Source organism: Guillardia theta (genome assembly GCF_000315625.1).
Source record: "Guillardia theta CCMP2712 unplaced genomic scaffold GUITHscaffold_129, whole genome shotgun sequence".
NCBI lineage: Eukaryota > Cryptophyceae > Pyrenomonadales > Geminigeraceae > Guillardia > Guillardia theta.
Window position 1 is genome coordinate 62266 of NW_005434545.1, and position 15618 is coordinate 77883.

General features: G+C 54.4%; 5 protein-coding genes across 5 annotated transcripts; 2 read left to right on the top strand and 3 right to left on the bottom strand.

Moving 5' to 3' along the window:
- Positions 1-340: 340 nt before the first annotated feature.
- Positions 341-2674, bottom strand: GUITHDRAFT_166024 (hypothetical protein). The gene is made up of 10 exons (XM_005822203.1): positions 2217-2674; positions 2112-2171; positions 1866-2062; positions 1760-1807; positions 1417-1473; positions 1316-1364; positions 1221-1264; positions 1124-1174; positions 990-1073; positions 341-923 (listed from the first exon to the last, which is right to left on the bottom strand). The coding sequence occupies exons 1-10, from the start codon at positions 2245-2247 to the stop codon at positions 879-881; spliced, it is 666 nt and encodes a 221-aa protein (XP_005822260.1). The 5' UTR covers positions 2248-2674; the 3' UTR covers positions 341-878.
- Positions 2675-2808: 134 nt separating this feature from the next.
- On the top strand, positions 2809-5058 carry GUITHDRAFT_79976 (hypothetical protein; the record flags this gene model as incomplete). The annotated part of the gene is made up of 1 exon (XM_005822204.1): positions 2809-5058. A coding segment is annotated over one exon (2250 nt), but the record flags the coding sequence as incomplete, so codon positions are not given.
- Positions 5059-6506: 1448 nt separating this feature from the next.
- On the bottom strand, positions 6507-8653 carry GUITHDRAFT_146590 (hypothetical protein; the record flags this gene model as incomplete). Its single annotated transcript, XM_005822205.1, has 14 exons — positions 6507-6653; positions 6701-6736; positions 6795-6818; positions 6905-6965; positions 7016-7082; positions 7126-7273; positions 7321-7352; positions 7395-7504; positions 7549-7643; positions 7736-7825; positions 7894-8094; positions 8148-8319; positions 8384-8506; positions 8565-8653. The coding sequence occupies 14 exons, from the start codon at positions 8651-8653 to the stop codon at positions 6507-6509; spliced, it is 1395 nt and encodes a 464-aa protein (XP_005822262.1).
- A 564-nt stretch (positions 8654-9217) lies between these two features.
- On the top strand, positions 9218-11872 carry GUITHDRAFT_146591 (hypothetical protein; the record flags this gene model as incomplete). Its single annotated transcript, XM_005822206.1, has 1 exon — positions 9218-11872. The coding sequence occupies one exon, from the start codon at positions 9218-9220 to the stop codon at positions 11870-11872; it is 2655 nt and encodes an 884-aa protein (XP_005822263.1).
- Positions 11873-12082: 210 nt separating this feature from the next.
- On the bottom strand, positions 12083-15402 carry GUITHDRAFT_166025 (hypothetical protein; the record flags this gene model as incomplete). Its single annotated transcript, XM_005822207.1, has 4 exons — positions 12083-14449; positions 14495-14946; positions 14991-15332; positions 15393-15402. The coding sequence occupies 4 exons, from the start codon at positions 15400-15402 to the stop codon at positions 12152-12154; spliced, it is 3102 nt and encodes a 1033-aa protein (XP_005822264.1). The 3' UTR covers positions 12083-12151.
- Positions 15403-15618: the final 216 nt, after the last annotated feature.

The following is a 15618-nucleotide window of genomic DNA, read 5'->3' on the forward strand; positions in this document are numbered from 1 at the left end:
TGACCGGGCCGCTAGTCTGAGTAGCCTGGCACCGGCCTGCCTAATAACTTTAACTTGGCGATGTCTCGAGGTCATGGAATTTGCTGTTGGTCGACTGACACGGACACACGAGTCCGATGATCGGAACTCAAGTTCCCATATGATCATGCAAATTAGGCCGCTAACTTCAGCAAATTTGTCCTATGACTCTGATCAGGTACCATGTAGTCTGACTCAGTTAGGCGACAAGCGGACCCGGGGGTGGGGGGTGGGGGGCAGGGAGCTCGAACTCAGTTCCGAGGAATGAGTTGTGACCTTGGAACCGAAAGTCCAACCGTGACACTGGACTACAAACTTTTTTGTGCCTATTTCAAATCTCATCAATTCTACGCCTTCTATCCTTTCGCTACTTCGAAAAAAAAATTATTGATGTTCTGGAGGATATGAAGGCTTCTGATGTGTGGACCTGGACTCCATGATGATCCGATCTGATCACGCGTCGTGGTCTTTGATCTCACGATGCCCCTCACAGCGCTTGTCACATCACCTCTCTGATAGACTGCTCTCTTGTTAGCACAGTGGCACAAACAAAGGTGCCCTGCGGTCTCCAGACACCAGTACTGACAAGAGAGTTGTCTGCCACATGCTCGGATGCAAGGCTGCAGCTGTACATAATTTATCTCATCGCCGAGCCTAAGAAACTTGTGACGGCCCCACAATCCAGCAGGTTCACAATCCAGCAGGTTTAGTCCCACCGCCGACGGCCCGGGCCGTTCATTACCCGAGCCCAGGGATCAGTCTTGTGTCAATCATAATCCGAACTTGAATAATTCACACTTCAGCATTACATGACATGACTCATTACGGTGCGTTGCCGGTCCGACTGTCATGATCGAGGTTCATTGCATCAATCTTGCAAGGAAATCTTCTGGTACGGGAATCCCCTATCAGCATCATCAGGTGCAAATTTGAACAGCATCTTCACTGTGGAAGGGAAGATTGAGATTTACCTGTTGCCTTGCTTCAAGCATTCTTTCCATCATTTTTGCTTGCGATGTCATCAGCTCAGCCCTCGCTCGTATCTCTTGCGCGATCTGGGAACACTACATCAAAGGAATATAACATTGCAGACGATCCTCCTTACTGCACGCTTCTCTTCCGCAGCAAGCTTCCTCTCGGCAATACTGCGTGCCTCCTGGTGTGATGGTGGTCAGTAGATACCAGGTGTGAAGAGAAGCGACCTCGCGATCAAAGAGCCCTGGAGTGAGGTAGAAGTCGTCCAGTGCTGCAGGCAAGGGTCTTGAATCGCCTCAGATTAAGAATCTTTCACTCTCACCCACGGAGGCACTCCTCTTCCTTGACGCTTCCTCCGCAAACGGAAGGACCTGCACCCGACACCTCACCGGCACAGCTCTTGCATCGAGTGCTTGGCGGAACCTGCCGCGAGATATCTGAAGCGCGATGGCGCTGGTCCGCATCGAAAGCACCGACGAACTGTTTGCAGGGTCGATCAGCCCCGAGTTCAGCTGAGCTCGCCTGGTCACCGCATCTCGGTTAGAGCGGCTCCGGGACGGGTCTTGCGACTGGTGGAAAGCTTCTGAGGTAGCACAGCGTCTCCAGAGCCTGAAGAATCGTGAGGAAGAGAAGTTGGAGCCAGCAGCATGACATTTCCATCTCGCTTTCAGGTGGCGCAGCCTCGCCAGCCTCTATCCTCCTCCTCGTCTCCTCCTAGTTTTGGCCAAGAGATAAGTTTGTGCGATTGTATTCTCGGCCTGCTTACCTTCCACGCTCGAAGTCCTTCCAGGAACTTTTCTTTAGCAGTTCCCACCTGGAGATCAAACAACTCAATCAATCTGATAAGATGTTCTGACTGTAGCTTGCCAAACCTTGAGTGCGCCTTTCCCTCCTATCTGAAAGATTTCTTGTTGATTCAGTTGCTCAACATGTTCCTGCCATGCTTTTCCTTGCTGGCCATGCTCAAATATCCTTCCGTCATTCGCCACAGCACGAAGAATCTCGAGGATTCTCCTCCTGCCGATGTCCCGTTCAAATCTCAGTCGAGGTTCCACAAATTTGTTTTGCCCTGGATGGCTGTTGTCAGACACGTGCGATAAAGATTTATCGTGGGTAACCTTGAGGTTGTTCACTGATTCCACTTGCTACAGCATATCCAACGCTATGAGGTTGCTCTCCTGGAAGACAACATAAGCCTGAAACCTTTCCACGGGTACTGAAACCTGACGACGGGACATATCCGCCACCCTGCATGTCGTCGACAATGGCAAGAGCTGATGTACGACAGTTGTACTCCTTCTCACTGTTCCATCATGAAAGAAGACTAAGAGCTGATGGACGACAGTTGTACTCCTTCTCACTGTTCCATCATGAAAGAAGACTAAGAGCTGATGTACGACAGTTGTACTCCTTCTCACTGTTCCATCATGAAAGAAGACTAAGAGAGCTGATGTACGACAGTTGTACTCCTTCTCACTGTTCCATCATGAAAGAAGACTAAGAGAGCTGATGTACGACAGTTGTACTCCTTCTCACTGTTCCATCATGAAAGAAGACTAAGAGAGCTGATGTACGACAGTTGTACTCCTTCTCACTGTTCCATCATGAAAGAAGACTAAGAGAGCTGGCAGAAGCAAGCAGGCGTCCTTTGTTCCCCCCATGGCGCCAGACCATGCCGGGACAGCAAACCCGGCCGGACTTCAAAAGGACCTGACAGTTATGGACGGTTTCAAACAAGGTTTAACGGTGTAACGGCTGAGTTCCTGATGAAACGAGAGTACAAAAGATCGGCGACGGAGGCAGAGCGGCTGGAGCATGGCGGGGGTACTAGCGGTGCCGATCCATGAGACGGAGGACGAGATCTTGGAGCTTCCGAAGAGCGAGCTGCCGGATGATCCCAATGAGATCATGCAGATTCTTGCCAGTGAGCTTGCTCCCCTCAAGCTGTGGCTGGAGTTGGCCCTTGCCTACTACCAGCAGAACCGCGTGCCCCAGTTCCTGATGGTCATGGAGACGAGCACGGGAGACGAAGGCCCCTTCTATCAGGACTACTACAAGGACGATAAACATGGCCGTATTGCCCTCTTGAACTGTCTTGCAGCATATCATGTACAGATGGCGTCGAGGACGAAGAGCAGGCAGACGAAGGAGCAGCATTTTCAGAAGGCAACAGAGCTGTTCCAGCAAGCTGATAGGATAGATCGCGGTGTTGCCCTCACTTTCGTTGGAAAGGGCCTCATCCATATCGCGAAGATGTCATTGCCCACACGCAAGGGCTCTGACTCCTCCGGCGATCACTTGATGCAAGCAGGAGTAATGTTCGACAACGCGATCGAGTGCGATCGAACATGCATACCCGCGTGGCTGGGGAAGGCGTCAGTTCAGTTCAACAAGAGACAGTATGGTGAAGCGCTCAAAAGTTACAAACAGGTTCTTCGTTTGAATCCTGCATGCCCTCCTGAAGTTCGCCTGGGCCTTGCTCACTGTTACGCCGCTTTGAAACTAGACGACTATGCTTTGAAGGCCTTTGAGAGAGTTGTAGAGCTTTCTCCGAACAATGTGGAAGGTCTTGTTGGCCTCGCCATCATCGAGATGAACAGAGATCCTCCAGCCAACTTGACGGAAGAGCAAGAAGGCACCTTCGTTCGTAGGCAAGTTGCCAAGTCGCTCAAATATCTGAAGCGAGCATACCAAAACAATGGAGACCAAAACGCTGTTGTTCTCAATCACTTGGCCAATCACTATATCATCGGAGAAGAGCTTGAGAAAGCTCACAGCTTGGCTACGATTGCCTACAACACAACTGATGTTAAGAAGATCAAAGCTGAGAGCTGTTATCATATTGCAAGGGTTTACCATCTCAGGAAGGACTTTGATCAGGCGCACAAGTATTACAACCATGCAGTCAGTTTCTGGCCAGACTTCTTGCTTCCTCAATTCGGTTTAGGTCAGACTTTCACGCATTACAACAAGTTCTCAGAGGCGATCCCCTGCCTGGACAAGGTGCTCCAAACCCAGCCGAATAATTACGAAGCACGCAAACTCATGGGCTTTCTGTGCTCCAAGCTCGGGGATACTGAGAAAGCTATTATGCACTTGCGGAAGATCACAGAGTTTGAAATCGAAAACAAGATTGATGAGGAAGTGTGGATGGAGTTGGCACAACTTCTTGAGAAACAAAATCCTGCAAGATCCCTTCAGCTTTACCACAAGGCAAGGGAAGTTCTCAAAAGGAAAAAGCTGCCTGTCAACACCAGCATCTTGAACAACATAGCTTCTCTCTACCAGAAACAGGGCGATCATGCTAAGGCCATGAAGTTCTACGAGAAAGCATTGTTCTCGTGTGGAATTCAAGTCGAGCCGGGCAGCGGCACTGTCAAGGTGGTTGAGAGCATTGACTTGAATGATGCGATGAAGGGCCAGGGTGTCACGATCTTGTACAATTATGCTCGTCTGCAGGAACAGAAGCAACAGCACAATATTGCCTACAACATTTACCAGACGATCATCAAAGAACGGCCGAACTACATGGATGCCTACCTTCGAATTGCTTCCATTTGCGAGACTCGTGGAAACAATAGGGATGCGTCAACCTGGCTCCTGCTAGCCCTGCAGGTCAATCCGAATCACGAGGAGACTCTTATCCATCTTGCAAAGCTGGCCATGAAAATCTTGAACTTCTCCCGTGCTCAGAAATACCTGGAAAAGATTCTGAGCAGGAACTCGAATCATGCTCTTGCGAATGTGCTTCTTGGCAACATATTCTTTTCTAGCGCGAAACATGACGGAGACAGTCAAGACACAGACAAGTCTCGAAGTAAGTACGTTCAGTACCTCTCTCGCGCTCTTTCCTTCTATTCTCGAGTGATCGAGAGTGAGGGCGGTACCAACCTCCTCGCCGCCAATGGAGCCGCCACTGTGATCGGGCAGAGTGGTCGACTTTCCGAAGCAAAGTCCATCTTCGCACATCTGCGCGAGACTGCTCCTCATCAGCTTCCAGATGCCTGGATCAACCTTGGACATATCCACTTCCTCCAAGACGAGTTCACTCAGGCCATCAAGATTTACAAGGCGGCGCTGGATAGGTTCTTTGATGGGCACGACGTTGGGCTCCTGACCTCGATCGCGAAAGCTGAGTTTTATCTCGCGGACAAGGGGAAGACCCTCAAGGCATCCAAGGACTCCAAGGAGGACAAGTTCATCGCCTTCGACCGCAACCTGCTCTTCCAGTGCCGCAGAACTCTGCAGAAGGCGATGCATCTGGCCCCTCGTGACTGGTCGCTGCAGTTCAACATGATCTTTGTGTTGTACGCCTCCGCTCAGAAAGTGATCGAGGGAGTTCGACAGGCCCACATGGACTACAGCAATCAGAGCCATGAAGATAAGGGTCTGGAAGCCCCCGAGTATACCAAGAAAGACCTCGAGCAGGTCGGACATGACGTGATGGTCATGCGACGTATCGCCGGCCTCTTGAGCAAGATCGACAGAGAGAATGAATTCCCCAAGGACAAGAGGCTCAAGTCGGAGCAGTACGAGCAATGGGGAGGGCAAGTGCACGAGCTCCTCCCGACGTACATGGAGGCCGTGGAAGAGATGCAGAGGTCGTATGAAGAGAAGAAACAAGTGATCCGACTAATGGAAGAGAGGAAAGCGAGGGAGCTTGAGGAGAAGCAGGAGTTGGAGCGACAGAAACGTCTCCAAGAGAGAGAGAAGTTGGTCCAACGTGCCATGCTGCTGGAGGACCATAAGAACAGGCTGATCAAGGACGACGACTTCTTGAAAGCAAAACCGAAGCAGACGAGAGCGAAGAAAGAGAGCGAGATGGATGACTTCATCGACGACGAGGCTGGGAGGTCGCGACTCGACAAGAACAAGTTCAAGGCCAAGGGTCAGACGGACGAGACCAAGGAGCTGATCAAGTGCATGGAGATCTTCCTGGCTCCCTCAGACAACGAGGACGCAGACGACAACGAGGCTGAGGAGATTCAGAACTTCCTGTCAGATGACGAGGCTCCCGCAAAGGATGAGGAGGAAGAAGACAAGAGGAAGGAGCCCGAGGAGGAGCCGGAGGAGGAGCACAAGGCTCCTCGGAAGCATCGGCGGCTGACCCATGGGGGCAGTGATAGCGACGACTCGTCTGAGTCGGAAGTGAAGAACTACAAGAGGCAGGAGAACAACGATTCCTCGGAGCAGGCGGAGGCTCCTGACGGCACGTCGACTGAGGAAGCGAAGGAAAAGGCGGCGGAGGAGGCGTTCCCAAGGAAGCAGAAGCGGAGAATGGAGCTTGATGAAGACTCGAGCGAGGAGGAGGCTGGAGAGGCCAAGAAACGTCGCCTCGAAGATGGAGAAGACGATTAGGATCCTCGATCTATACCTCCTCATCCTCCTCCCCCCTTACGAGTTCCTGAAGAGTCCACAACGACCGATTGAGATTTTAATCTTAAGACCTTGAAATGAAGCCAAGATCGCAACTGCCGAGTCATGCGACAGCCCTCGCTCGCTTCCTCCTCATCTCAGAATAAGTGTTTCCCCTTGAGCGATTTGCCACCTGCCTTGTCCTGCCGTTTGGCGATCGCCTGCTCGTCCGTTCTCAGCTCGTCCATGTGCTGCAGCACCCACGTCTTCTTCCGCTCGATCTCGCGCTTCATCCCCTCGTTCGCCTGCTGGGGCTCAGCAAACCTCCCTCCCGCAGCCGCGAGCTTTTCACCTGGTTCCTTGCGAGAGCCGCGTCCAACTGAGAGAGCTGCGGGCAGTCAGAGGACGAGCAAGGAAGGGAAGAGAGGAGGAGGAGGAGGCAGAACCTGCTGCTGCGCCAGCTGCATTGCCTGAAAAGCTTTCAGAGCTCCAAAAGGAGGGGAAACGGTCGAGAACGAGGCAGGGGAGGAGAGGAAGAGTAGGTGGCTGTCTTCACCTCTCGCGTATGCAGCATCGCAGTCGCCAGGTCTTTCCCCTTGATCCCATCCACCTTGGCCCTGCCACCATCGTGACAACCTGCATCCTCCCCGACCAGCACGAGAGTCACCGTCCCATCGCCTTCCCGTACGCGACCATGGCTCCTGAGCTGAGCACCTGCGAGGCTTCGGGGGTTCCTGCAGCCACGTCATGCCAGGACAAGGATCCCCTACCGCTGACCTGAATTCCACCCCTGCTCATCCTGCAGCTCCCCTGCTCCTCCAGTCAGACCGCCCAGAGGTGAGCGTGGTGGACCTTCTGCTCTCAGCCGCTGAGCCTCTGACGTCCACTTCTTTCGTCCTCCTCTCCTCCTCTTCCCGCTTCCCTCCTGCCCCATCGATCACTCTCCTTCCCCTCGTCCCCTCAGCCTCCCACCTCCTCTTCCGTCACTTGCTCCATCTTGTCGTCTGCAAGCCATCAGAGGTCGCCGCCTCCTCCAGCACGCGCACCTGACACGCCGACCCCCGTCCTGTTCGTCTTCCACTTGGCAAACACAGGGTTCATGATGCCCTCCCCTTCCTTCCCGAGACCGCTTCCATGCACGTACCCCATCCTCCTCCTGTCAGCACCTTGAGCTTAGCCCTCCTCCTCCACTTCTCCTACATGATGCGACTAGCAACCCCTCTTGTCCCGCTCTCCCACGCTCCGAACGCCTTCGCAACGGTGAGGAGGAGAGCTGGGGTCCAGCAAGGCCTCACCTTGTCGCCCCTCATGGCAGCAGGCATCGAGAAGATCTCGAACTCTGCCGCCAGTCAGCCTTCCTCTATCTCCTCTCTTCCTCGCACGTCACCTTGTTCGCTTCCCCTTGCTTGCGATGAGACTGAGGAGAACTGCCCTGCTGTGCTGCTGCTGTGCTCTGACATGTCGTCCCCGCTGCTGTCTGCTCTCGCTGTCATCGACAGCGATCCGCCCTCCCTCCTCTCCCTCCCTCCTCTCCCTCCTTCTCACCTTCTGCCAGCGACTTGCTCCTCTCTCTCCCATACCCAGCTTCAGCGTCCAGTCTTCCCAGTCTTCTCTGCAAGTCAGCCAAATTGAGCACGTGACCTCCTCCGCTTGCCTGCTAAGAAGCTCTTTCTTCCTTTCCTCTAGCAGCTCTTGTTTCCTCCTCTTCCTTTCAGCGTCTGAGATCCGTTCCTCCCCGTCGTCATGCTGTGCAAGAGGAAGAGAGTGAGGCAGAGAGGAGGAGCCGAGTCCAGAAGCACCTTGTACATGCGCACAGGATTCCTCTGCACTATCATCTCCCTCCTGAGATCTTCGGGGTCTAACTTTCCTCCTGACGCGAAGTGCTTGCTGAGAAGCTGCTCCTTCGCCCTACGGGATGCCTCCGACGATTCTTTCTCTGGTCGCGGCTTCTTCTTGTCCCAGGCTTCATTGCTGAACATGTCATCGTCGCTGAGTCCTTGTCAGACGATAAACCTGCTCGAGGCGACAACCATACCTGCTCACCACGTCCTCCTGCTCCTTTGGTTCAGCTAGTTCCATCCAGATCTTGTCTGCCTTGGCCTTCTCTTCCTCCTTCACAGTCTCGCTCAGAAGGCTGATCGCTTCCCGGAGGTTCTCTCTGTTGCAAAGGTGAGACAGCGAGGAGGAGGAAGAGGAGGAGAGGTAGACTTGCTCACTTCAACAGCTCCAAGTCTTCTGAGGGCGGCAAGAGAGAAACATGAGCCAGTTGCTCTTGATACATCTTGAGGGTGCTCGCGGCGTCCATCGCCTCCCCCTCCTCTCCTTCCTCTCCCTCCCTCTCCTCCTCCCCTCCCTCCTGTCCTCCCATGCGGATTGCAAGGGGAGGGAATCTCGAGCTCGCCTCAATAAAAGGAATCCGCGCTCGCCTCAGAGTTTCTGCCGTTGAAAACCATGGCGGACGCTCTGGATGAGCCGCTTCCATCCAGGTACGAGACGGAGGAGGAGGAGGAGGAGGAGGAGGAGGAGGAGCAGCAGCAGCAGCAGCAGCAGCAGCAGCAGTAGCAGATGAATAAGAAGGGGAAGAAGAGGAAGAGGAGATGAAGAATCTGAAGGAGATATGATAAGGGCAAGGTGATGAAGTAAAGGGCGAAAGGAGGCTGGTAGGGAGAGGGTAGGATGAAGGTGAACGAGCAGGGAGGAAGTAGGATGAGAAATGACAGATGAGTGTAATGTGCAAGTGAGCTGGCAATCAGAAAGGAGATGTTGCTGCTTGTAGTTGCTCGATGACTTGTGGTTAGAGGCAGATTCCTGTTGACACAGCTGACGATCGTGTTGGTTCAGGTCTAGGGGCGACGAACCCCCAACAAATATGGCAAGACAGCAGTTTTTCTTTCCTCGAACGTTTTCAGTTTGCACGATCTTTGAGATGCTACACCTGCAGCCCTACGAGCCTCACCTCAAGCAGAGAGTCAGCACAGGCATGCTGGACCGGTTGGTCATCCCTGACACCATCGCATTCCGCAAGGGGTTTCCGGGATACCCCCGATGGTACCTGACGTCTGTGGTGGACATGGGGATGATCAAGAGAAAGAACAGCTTCAACGTCACTCCCCGCAAGATCCTTGAAGCCTTCACCATCAAGAAGTCCAGGCAGCTCGGGCGAGGGAGCTCGGGGATCATCGCGATGCTGATAGAGGACGTGCAGTCGAGCTCATCCATGGCAGGGGAGGAGGAGTTCGGGAAGGTGGTGGTAGAGTACCTGGATGAGGTCATGCTCAGAGACTTTCTGCAGCACAGAGCAGGGACCTTCAGCGGGATCCTGCAGAAATGGGTGGAACCTAAAGGACCGGCTAACAGCATGCTGCATGCTGCCTGGCACAACAACGTGTGCAAGGTCGACAGCGTCACCAACGTGCGATCGCTGAGGGACAGACGATGCTCCATGTACGAACGCGCCGTCACCTTCGATGGAGGGAGCAGCTTAACTCGCAGAGACCCTGTGCCGCTGCTCCTGCAGAAGGAGCTTCAGGGCCTTTGCTCGAGCATATCGCGACACGTGGGGGTGGTGACGGAGCAGAAGGTTAGCGTGTGGGGCATCCAGGGATACTTCAAAGTGAGGGGCGACGGGAAGGTCGTATTCCTGTGGGCAAGCAACCTTAAGATCTCCTCCTCCCCCTCCTCCTCTTCGACTTCCTCCTCTGCTGACGCCTCCTTCGGCAACCGCATCTGCTCCCCCACCATGAGCGCCCCGGGGGAGGTCAACTCTGCAATGAGCACGATCAGGAGCAGGACGTACGTTTGTCCCGTGTCGAACAAGGTGTGCAGGTGGGAGGAAGCGAAGACTTTCATCAGCTACAAGATGATCATCTTGGAATGGAACTCGAGGTTTCCCCCAGACAGCCTCTCCCTCGACTTCCGGCCCTCGTCTGCAAGGGTTCTAGAGGGCAGGAGGGCCCTTGAACCTCCTCCTCCTCCTCCTCCTCCTCGCCCTCTCTCTGCCAGGATCTCCAACCACCGCCCGTTGTCAGCCCGCGTCCTTGTCGACGGGAGAGCAACGGAGGGGAAGGGAGCGACGGGGGACGAGCTGCGAACGTTGACGGAGGGCGGGGAGGAACGGCTGAGCGAGCAGAAGTGCATCCCTGAGCTGATCAGGAAGCTGGAGAACCTGAGCGACGTCAGTCTGTACAAGGCTCGGCTGCGAGATGCGTCCTTCCTCTACAAGCAGGTCAGAGTGTCCGACGAGGTCGCCAAGTACTTTGCAAGCTTCGCTCCCTCAGTCGCCTCGCCGCGGGGGAGCAAGAAGAGCTTCGGGCTCGGTCACTTTCTTGACCACGAGCAGGAGCCTCGTCCTGCCAGCTCCCCTGTCTTCTCCTCTCGCACTCAGAGCACTGAGAGCACCAGCCTCTTCCGCTCCTCGTCGCTGCTGTCCGGGCAGGGAAAGGAGAACGAGAGAGTAATGGCCGGAACTGAGTTGCAGCACAAGACAACGTTCATCCCTCCGCTCAAGATCCCCCGCCTCGATCGAGCCTCCTCCTCCCTCCCTCTGGACCCCGTCAGGGTCGCCGATCGCCTCCTCTCCCACCGACAGCAGGCGGCATTGGCGCTGCACCTGCAGCGATTTCGTGGCTCCCGCGAGCAGCCGCCAACAGAAGAGAAGGAGAGCAGGAGGAAGCGGGAGGGAGGAGGCTGGCGGAGGAGCCACCAAGACTTCTTTATGCTCGAGTCCCTCAAGGCCCGGGTGCCCGAGAGGGTCAATGACATCCGGTCGGGAGGATGGAGTGAGAGGAAGGAGAAAGAGGAGAGGAGCGAGGTACTGGTTCCTACAGCACCCAAGGAGCTGAAGAAAGGAGTAGGAGGTCTGGCGAGTGTGAGAAGGGTTGGGGTGGAGAAGGGGAGGAACGAGGAGGACTTGTACGCGATGCTGGTGCATCATGAAGAACAGGAGCTGCATGAGAAGGAGAAGCTGAAGCAGTTGATCGCTGAGGCCAGGAGGGACCTGCAGCTCATCGAAGAAAGTCAGTCGATGGAGGACAGCATGGAGAGTGTCGTGATCGGACCGATGGAGGACAAGACCGATGAAGAGCATCAGGACAATGAGGAGGACGAGGAGAGGGACGAGGGCGACGACGACGACGACGACGACGACGACAGGGAGGGAGAGGAAGGGCAAGGAGGTCACAGGAGAGAGGAGGGAGCTCTTGATCCTGACGACTTCGCCTCATCAAGCGACGCGGAAGTTCTTTCAGGCGCGTCCTTGCGCTCCTTGTCGTCGGGTCAGGTGGACACGGAGGCCTTCACGCGAGAGTTGGAGGAGCGACGGGCGGCAGGCATGGAGAGGGGGAGCGATGTGCCTCCCCTCGACGAGTTTGTCCTCTCCGCTCTCGAGAGCGTCACCAACCTACCGGCTCACCTTCACCGCGAGCTGATCAACGACCTGCTGCCCGAGCTCGACCCCTCCGAGCAGAGATACTTCTTCGACATCCTCGCGGATTGCCAGGGGTTTGAGGAGGATCTAGGCGTTTAAATAGCATGTGAATACGAGGAGAGGGGATATGAGAGGTTTGATACAAGTAAAGCTCGTGAGAGGTTTGATACAAGTAAAGCTCGTGAGAGGTTTGATACAAGTAAAGCTCGTGAGAGGTTTGATACAAGTAAAGCTCGTGAGAGGTTTGATACAAGTAAAGCTCGTGAGAGGTTTGATACAAGTAAAGCTCGTGAGAGGTTTGATACAAGTAAAGCTCGTGAGAGGTTTGATACAAGTAAAGCTCGTGAGAGGTTTGATACAAGTAAGGTTGAGATGTCTCTATCTCATGGAGATTCTTCTCTGCAAGTCCCTGCGCAGGCTCAGCAGCCCAACGAGCTCTTCCTCCCTGACGTGGCTCGTCTTGGACGGGATGCTCGGCGCTTGCAGGATGGGGAGCTTGACAGCATCGGGGCCTGACACTGAGTTGATGAAGGAGGCGGCAGACGCTCGCGCATTTCCTGGTCGCTCCAACACCTTGACGTGCTTGCGCTGGGTCTTGTCCGCCTGCTCAGACTCCAGGGATCTCAGCACCTTGCCAGGCTTCAGCGACGAGTTGAAATGCTCTGCTGCAAACGCGCGACTGAGAGCCTTCAGCTGCTGCTGGCGATGCAGCAGGAGCAAGTCGACCTCGTACGAGAAAGGAACAGACGGGAAGTCTTCCTCCGCACCCTGAGGCTGCTGCTGCTTCTTGACAGACTTGGCGGGAGGCTCCGGCGAGGTCGAGAAGGATACTCTCCGATCCTTGCGCTCCTGCGTCTTCGCCATGGAAGCCTTTGACTCAGCAAACGAGGTCTCGACTTGCTCTGCTCGCCCGGACGGTCGCTCGTGGTGGCTCGGGGAGGAGGAGGAGGCATGCAGGTCTTGTCGCCTCTCCTGCCTGCTCTGCATCGGAGACTCCGCGTACTTCTTCTTGCTCTCCAGGTTCCAACTCTCCGTCATCGTCTCCTGCAAGCGTTCGCTCGCAACATGCGCGGTCTTGCTCAGGTCTGTGGAAGAGAAGGTGGACGACAGTTTCATGCTGCTCAGACTGGTCGTGCTCGCGATCTCAGGGCCTGCAGTGTCCTCATGTGCTACGATCGGACCCGTCGACTGCTCGAGGGTCGAGGCTGCGAGATCAGCAGAGGGAGCGGAGGTGAACAAGAGCTGGAGGCTATCGAGGACTCCAGCGAGCAGCTTCAGGTGATCCTTCGCTTCATCCTCGTCCTCCTTGAGCGACAGCGAAGAATTGCTGGGAGAAGTTTCGCCGGAGAGAGCGAGGTAGCTCTTGTCAAAGTCATCTTTCAGCGCCGCAAACCGCGACATCAGATGGGATAGCTGCTGGGGTTGCATGCTCGGCTTCTCAGCAGCTCCTCTCACCTGCTCTTCCTCCACCTGCACACGTGCTGCGTCGACCCTCTTGCCTTGGATGCGTCCAGCTGCCTGCTCCTCCTGAGCTGCTTGCTCCTCCTCAGTCTCCTGATCGTCGACTTGTACCTTGCGCTGCTGCCTCACTCGCTGTCGAAGCCCCGCTGCCTTCATTGCCAGCTGAATCTTTCCCTCTACTGCCTGAAGCCTCTCGCTGTAGCCCTCGAGGTTTCCTATCGCCAGATCTGACATCTGAGACATGTCTTGTTCGTAAGCATGCAGCATGTCATGGATCAGCTGTTGTAGCTCAGTACTGCCTTCAGCCTTATCGTCATCTTGTCTTCCTGCCAAGTCGTCGCTACTTTGTACATTTTCGCTTGTTTGAGCTTCTGCCTCTGACTGCGTCGAAGCATCTTGCATGGAGACTTTGCTGGCTTCCAGTTCCTGCATGAGACGATGTTCCATCTCTTCCTTCTCCTGCTCCAGGCTCAAGACTCGCAGCCGCATGCGATTCATTTCCGACGATTGAGATTCGAAACAGTCTTGAGCAGAGTCGAAGATGTGAGAGATATCCTCGGTCAGCGCATCGATGTGGAAAATACGATCTGTGAGCCCTCTGACATAGAGTCGGAAGCTTTCTAGTCTTGTATGAATATCCTCAGTTTGATCATCGATCTGATCCATACTCTCAGAGGCCTGCAAGGAAGCAGCTTCTATCTCCTTCAATTCCTCGCAGAGTTTCTTGTGATTGTCTTCCAGCTCGTCTATCACTTGTTGTTTCTCCCTCACCTCTCCTTGGTAAACCTGCAACCTTGTCTCCACCTCTTTCATCTCGGCATCTCGCTGCTCCAGCTGGCCTTCAAGAGAGGTCACGTCCCCTCGCAACCGCGCGATCTCATCGTGCAGCTTCTTCTCGGATTCAGCCATGGAGAGCAGCTCTGCCAGGTCTTCCGTGAGCCTCTTCGTCGCTTCCGTCATGTCGCCTTCGATCGCGTGGATCTCGTGCACAACCTTTCCCAGCCGCCTCGTCGTCTCTTCTTGTTGAGATCGCAGCGCTACTAGCTCTGCCTTGTGATCCTCTTCTTTGGTTTGAAACCCGTCAACGACGGCTTGCAGCGCATTCACCTGGTCCGACAGAGCTCTCCGTTCTTTCTCTCGCTCCTCTGCCAGCTGCTTTAAGACGACCAAGTGAGCTTCCCTTTCTTTCTCTGCTATGTGCTGAATTTGAGATTCCTGCAGCTCATTACTGAATACAAGTTACAAGAGAGCTTGTCGCACCTTCTCCTTGAGGCCCTTCTGAAGCGCGACTACTTCTTCTGAGAGCTCCTCCATCTTCTTGCTGTAGTTCTGACGGTTTGAGACCACCTCCTGCTTCAGCTCTTGGATCATCCCTTCCTTGGCATTGAGATGCTCTTTCTGTTGATTGATGGTAGCTTCGCACGCGTGCAGGTTCTCGTAGACCTGGTTCAGTCGACCATGCATGTCTGTGTTGAGAGCCTGCTGGCCCATCTTGGACAAGACCGACATGATGGCCGTGAGATCTTCTCGCATCTTCACAACCTTGGGGAACAACTGGCTGATCTCGCTGTCCTCTGACACTGGCGCGGGGTGAGGGGCGTTCAACAGCTCGTGGTACTGAGACTTGGATGTTACCATTGGCAGAGGCCAGACATTCTCGTAAGTTTCAAACCACTCGCAGAACTCGGCTAACTGCTCCTCTCGCTCTTCGCCTGGAGAAGCTCGTCACTGTCTCAGCACACCGCAAGTCTCTCACATGACTCGAAGTAGGAGAAGATCGAGCTGTTCAGAAGCCTCCTGCTGTCTGCCATCCAATCCTTCTCCATCCTCGTCGCCTCCTCGTGCCCATCATCCATGAGATCCGTCGAGTTTGCGATCGCCATGTCCACCCGCGACTTCACATCTACCAAGATGTCCATCTGCTGCTGTGCTTGGAACACAAGAGTTCGAGCTCTGTCTTCGCTCAGCCCGTGCATGTATGAATCTACAATGGTCTTATCGTCTGCATCCGAGTCCTTTCCTTCTGTCTTCTTCAGCGCCTCATCGCGTATTGACTTCAAGATGGTGCTCTTTCCTCGCTCTTTCGAGTGATTGGGCCCTGAGAACAGCAACGACAGGTGTCAAATCAACCGGCAGGAAGGACATGGTAGCGCTGCACCTTTTCTCATATCATCCTTTCGAAGTATCGATTGAAGATGCTTCGTGTTCTTTATGGTAGACATCCCCTTCGTGAACTCCGCTGTCTACAAAAGTTGCGGTCAGAGAGCATTAGATCGCTTGTATCACCAACGACATCTTGCCCTCAAGTTCACTTCTGATTCTTCCTCCTGGGGCTGAACCTATCTCTCTTATCCGCGTCTTTCTTGTTTCCCCATTTGTGACAG

What these genes read in the sequence shown, in the direction of transcription:
- GUITHDRAFT_166024 (XM_005822203.1), bottom strand. Translation starts at nt 2,247, where the DNA reads ATGCAGGGTGGCGGATATGTCCCGTCGTCAG. An exon ending in CTGCGGAAGAGAAGCGTGCA is followed by an intron (nt 1,074 to 1,123) that starts GTAAGGAGGATC and finishes TAGTGTTCCCAG; the next exon opens with ATCGCGCAAGAGATACGAGC. An exon ending in TGCTTGAAGCAAGGCAACAG is followed by an intron (nt 924 to 989) that starts GTAAATCTCAAT and finishes TGATGCTGATAG; the next exon opens with GGGATTCCCGTACCAGAAGA.